Raw genomic sequence first — 4,728 nt, 5'->3', positions numbered from 1 at the left:
CTACACTGGAAACGCAAGTGTGTGAATGTCGCTCACTTGTATGTGTGTGAATATCCATTCGCACACTTGGAGGGGTGAAAGTGTGAATTTTCCCTAGAAAATTCATTCCAAGTGTGCGAAAGGATATTCACACACCTACAAGTGAGCGACATTCACACACTTGCGTTTCCAGTGTAATTTAGTGGGGAGGCCATCTGGTGCGCTTTCTTTCGCGTATTAATGCGCACTGAGGGCAAAACATTATTTGAGATTTTAAGGCACACGAGCAAATTTAATGGCCATTTACGCTCGTCATCACCATTAAATGCGCTCTCTAGTGCCCATTTTCTGCCAATTGACTGCGTGGCACTTTACAGTAGTATTGGCGCTTCTGGGGTGATTTTAGCTCTGCAGAACTGCATGCAGTAACCGATGCTCAGACTGTGTTTTACCTGGAGGATCACCCAGACAGTTATTCGCCGTTCCGAGAACCTGCAAACTGCAAAGCTCAGCCCTCAGCCTCTGCAAGCGCCTCGTAAGTAGGCAAAATCTCTCCTGTAGTGCACGCGTGCCGAGGCGGTAGCCTATCCCGAGTCTCGCAGGCGCCCCAAGGAAAACGTTTTTCTCGCGAAGACCTCATTGTGACCTCTGAGGTCACAATGAGGTCTTCGTGAGAACCACGTTTTCCTTGCGGCCGAGCTGCCTTCCATTATACTCTACTCTATGGGCGATACCCCTGATACCTCTGATTTCAAGTTAAGCTAAACTCGGGATGATTTTTAGGATAGGAGTAGGGATGAATTTTCGCCAAGTTAGGGTAACAAAACAGTTTATTTGTTTAAAAAAATCTTTTACAAAAACGGACACATGACATTTTTGGCAAGGGCGAGTCAAAATTCACGCTTATTTCTCTTCTCGCTTGTACCATAAATTAAAAAAAAAAATCTCATAGCTTTGGACACTTTACAGTACAAATGGGAGGCGATCAGTCTTGTGGCACGCTACGCCTTTACGTTAGGTATACAGCGGTAGGAAGAGTAGCACTGGCATTCTTTAAAAATCCCGATTCTACTTCTTTTGACCGTGGCCATGCGCTTCTTAGTTGGGCTAGAAGGTGGGGTAGGGGTTGGCGAACACGAAGTGGTTGCCGACGGCCTCGTACGCGTGCGGGTGGAAGTAGTCGTTGGCGGGCGGAGGCACGGGGATGAAGTCGAAGGCGCTGTCGCGGCGGTGGCCCTCGAAGCTCACCTTGCTGATGTTCACAGAGCCGTCGATGCGGAAATAGTTTACTGACTCGATGGGGAAGCGGTGGGCAAACTCGGCAAAGTGCTGGCCGTTGAAGGCAATCTGCGGAAAAGTTTAAAAAAGAAGGGATATAGGTACGTGGTACGTTGTGAGTGTCGAGCTGGACCTCCGCTCTGAGCCACCCAGTTTTCGCCCACCTTGTAGTTGTCCATGTCGACCAGCACCAGCATCTCGAAGGCCTGGCCCGGGCGGATCGGGCACGGCCTGATCTGGTGGCCGTTCTGCCAGCCGCCGTTGCGCTGGCTGTTGAGCTCCACCAGGAACTCGCTCGAGTTGGGCCGCACGGAGGCGTGGAAGGGGATGTCGTTGTGCTCGTGGTCGGGCCCGTCCATCAGGTTGATGGTGAAGCGGTAGGCGTCGTGCGGCACCGTGCCGCGGATGCGGATCAGGCGGCCGGGGAAGATGGGGCCGGAGTTCATCACGAGCGGGATCGGCTGCAAGAAAGGCGGGGGCGTCACGAGACTACAACCGTGAACCCAACTCCAACACTTGTACGAGTGGGAATGCCAATCGTACACATGGAGGCACAAGTGTGTGCATTTTCTATGAATGGGTATTATTCACACACCTACAAGTGTGCAACATTCTCACACTTGTTTTTCCAGTGTATTTTTGTAAGGGTCCTTGGGTTGGTTAGGGGCACTCACCGGGCTGTTGACTACGTTGTCGGGCTCGTAGGGGAGGCGGACGCCGGTCACGTTGTTGACGTGAACCTCGCCCTCCGCGCCCACGTGAGAGATCATCTCCAGGGGCATGCGGTGGTGGAAGTCGGCAAAGTGCTGTCCGTTGAAGGCAATCTGCGATAACCGGGAAACGCGCATTACATTTTGGAACACTCAAAAACATAAACAAGAAACGAGAACAACAATAACACGATACACGATTATAGGCAATTTGCATCACAGGCAGGGAAGCCCACTAACCTTGAAGCTGTCGTGCTGGACGTACACGAGCATCTGGAAGTGCTGTCCGTGCGCGACGGGCAGCGAGTGGTGGCGCTGCTCGTGCTGCCAGCCGCCGCCCTGGAGGGTGTTGAGGACCACCAGCCCCTCGGGGAAGCGGAACGACAGGTGCAGGGCGATGTCGTCGCCGTCGTTCGGGCCCGTCTGGAGGTTCAGCACGAACCTACGAAACAGGATGAGTTAAGAGAAACGTCATTTTTCAGGCCACGCCATATCTTTAGAAATAGAAAGTCCCCTGATTTAGTCTCTGAAAATACGTCATTTTGTTTGTCTCACTTCCGGTTGGAGAATGACGTTGTTACCTGTCAGCACCGGGGAGGACGACGCCGTAGATGGCGACCATGCTACCGGCCTGAAGGTTCCTCTTGAAGGGGTGGATGAAGGGCACCCCGAAGAAGGTGCTGGGAAGGTACTGCATGGTGATGTCTTTCGAGTGACTGTTCTGACGGAAAAAAATACCTGAAATCAATCGAAGAGTCACAGTCACAAACATATTCCTTCCAAGGGGAGAACAGTCGCGTATTGAGGGGGGGGGGGGATCGCCCCCTGTGGTCAACTACATATCAGCCCGAAGGTAGGCAATTTGCCATGCAAAACCCCTGTATGCAGGCAACTTTCGATACACACTTACCTTAATAAGCCCCTGGGGAAGAATGGGGGGAGGGGGGGGAGAATCAAACGTCGGCCCTAGGAAGAAACGTCTCTATCGGTTCTATGTGATCGTATTTTCCACTCTGTTCCTTATCAGTAAGCTATATGTCTGTTTGGGCGAGAAAAAAGGGCTAATATCGTTATCGCGGGTTGGGCGGGCGGAGCCTACAGGTGTGGCGGGGCGGGGCGGCGCGGTGGGCGGTTGATAGCCGTCTTCGCCTGTCACTAACCTGTCACCCGACGGAAAACACTAAAGGACAATAACACCCTTGAAATTTATCTAGTAACTCATGTCATGAACTTCAAAGTGAACTCTGCAGCACCGAGATTTTCGGTGAATTTTCATCGTTGGCTACGCTGGATGTCACTGTAACGTAAGCCCTACAGTGGATCAGGGTACACTGTAGATACCTTGCGGAAGACTACATCTCTGCTTTGTAATTGCGAAGGAACTCATTCGTTGGCTTACAAAGTACCCAAATCCCTCTCGATACGAACAAATCCTTCGAAATGAATTAACATTGTGCATCGCTGTAACTTACAGTAATATTCACCGTAAAGCACTACAGTTGGAGAGTTCACTGCAGCTTACGGTGAAATTCAGCGCAATCCTTTGTGGCCCCACATGGAGGTTGGGGGCAGCTTGTTACAAAACTTTGGTGATACAGGAAGGAGGGTTCTCTAACTCGTCTCCTGAGTTTTGAAAGGTCCGCGCTTTAGGTTCAGGTAAGCGAGTTGGCCGCGAGTAGTTCCGTTGGGCCCCGTTAGTAAAGGCGTAGCATACGGGCTTTGGAACCCTTTGGGTGGAACGGGACCCAGGACGAGACAGTTCAGGAGGGTCAACGGCAGCGGGCGGCGCAGAGCTTTGCCCCCGGGCTGGTGCTGGAGCAGTCACGACTCACCGAGGAGACGGAGTCGATGGAGGGCTCGATGTTCTGCACGCTGGCGCTGCTGCTCGGCGAGTGGGGAGGGCTGGTAACGACGCCCCTGATATGTGCTGGCGGGCCCGGCTCGGCACTGCAGGTCCTCCTATCTTGTTGTCGGTGGTGGTGACGTGGCCCTGGTGACAGCAGGGCGGTACGGAGACGGAGAAGGTGCGGACGGGGGGAGGGGGCATTTCATACTCATACTCTAAGCCGGAACCGACCACTCGTCCACACATCCCCTTCGATCTGTAGGATTAGAGACCCGCGCGAAGGCGCCGGTTACGCCCACCTGGCCACCTGGCCTGGGCATCGTGAGCCTGCGGGAGCAGAGCAGAGGCGTCGACGAGGGCGTCGATATCTGCATCAGTGTTGCTGGTGTGCTGGAGACTGCCACACTAAAATCCTGGGGGTAATTTTTGCCATAGTTAAGCAGGAATCAGTGCATCCTGTAAGAATGTGCACGATTGCTCTCTGGCTGATAAAATTACTATGGAGCCGGTGGATATTGGTCGTTGGACAGGTACGCAAAATCACGCAAATTGTTTTTGAAGGAAGGGAGGCGCAATCTTGAAAAATCATAAAATATCATACCAGTAAGAGATTTTTTTCAAAAAAATAAAATAATGCATTTTGTACAGTTCATAAAATAGCAAGTTGGTTACATGCCCATCAGATGGCACAAGCCAATTCAGCAAGTCGTGAGTTCATTGTGACATTCCACTCTCCTTTCGGCGACCACTTATTCAAAAGCCCTAATCCGAGATTAATACCAGGGGTGCGATTGGACCGTGAGCTCACTTGAAAAACGTTCCCAGAACGTTCCACCACATGCAAGTGTGCAACATTCACACGCGTGCGTTTCTAGAGTGGACTTCCCCATCTCCCTACCGTGATGCCGACGCTGA

At 52.1% G+C, this 4,728-nt stretch overlaps 1 protein-coding gene across 1 annotated transcript; it reads right to left on the bottom strand.

Annotated features, from left to right (window-relative positions):
- Positions 1-791: 791 nt before the first annotated feature.
- On the bottom strand, positions 792-3,954 carry LOC113214588 (galectin-4). The gene is made up of 6 exons (XM_052274966.1): positions 3,800-3,954; positions 2,549-2,688; positions 2,208-2,409; positions 1,932-2,081; positions 1,422-1,718; positions 792-1,326 (listed from the first exon to the last, which is right to left on the bottom strand). The coding sequence occupies exons 2-6, from the start codon at positions 2,662-2,664 to the stop codon at positions 1,087-1,089; spliced, it is 1,005 nt and encodes a 334-aa protein (XP_052130926.1). The 5' UTR covers positions 2,665-2,688; positions 3,800-3,954; the 3' UTR covers positions 792-1,086.
- Positions 3,955-4,728: the final 774 nt, after the last annotated feature.

Source organism: Frankliniella occidentalis, unplaced genomic scaffold, assembly GCF_000697945.3.
Source record: "Frankliniella occidentalis isolate FOCC.00 unplaced genomic scaffold, Focc_3.1 Scaffold8, whole genome shotgun sequence".
Lineage (NCBI taxonomy): Eukaryota > Metazoa > Arthropoda > Insecta > Thysanoptera > Thripidae > Frankliniella > Frankliniella occidentalis.
The sequence above is the reverse complement of the archived record's forward strand: the minus strand, read 5'-3'. Positions and strand labels throughout refer to the sequence as shown.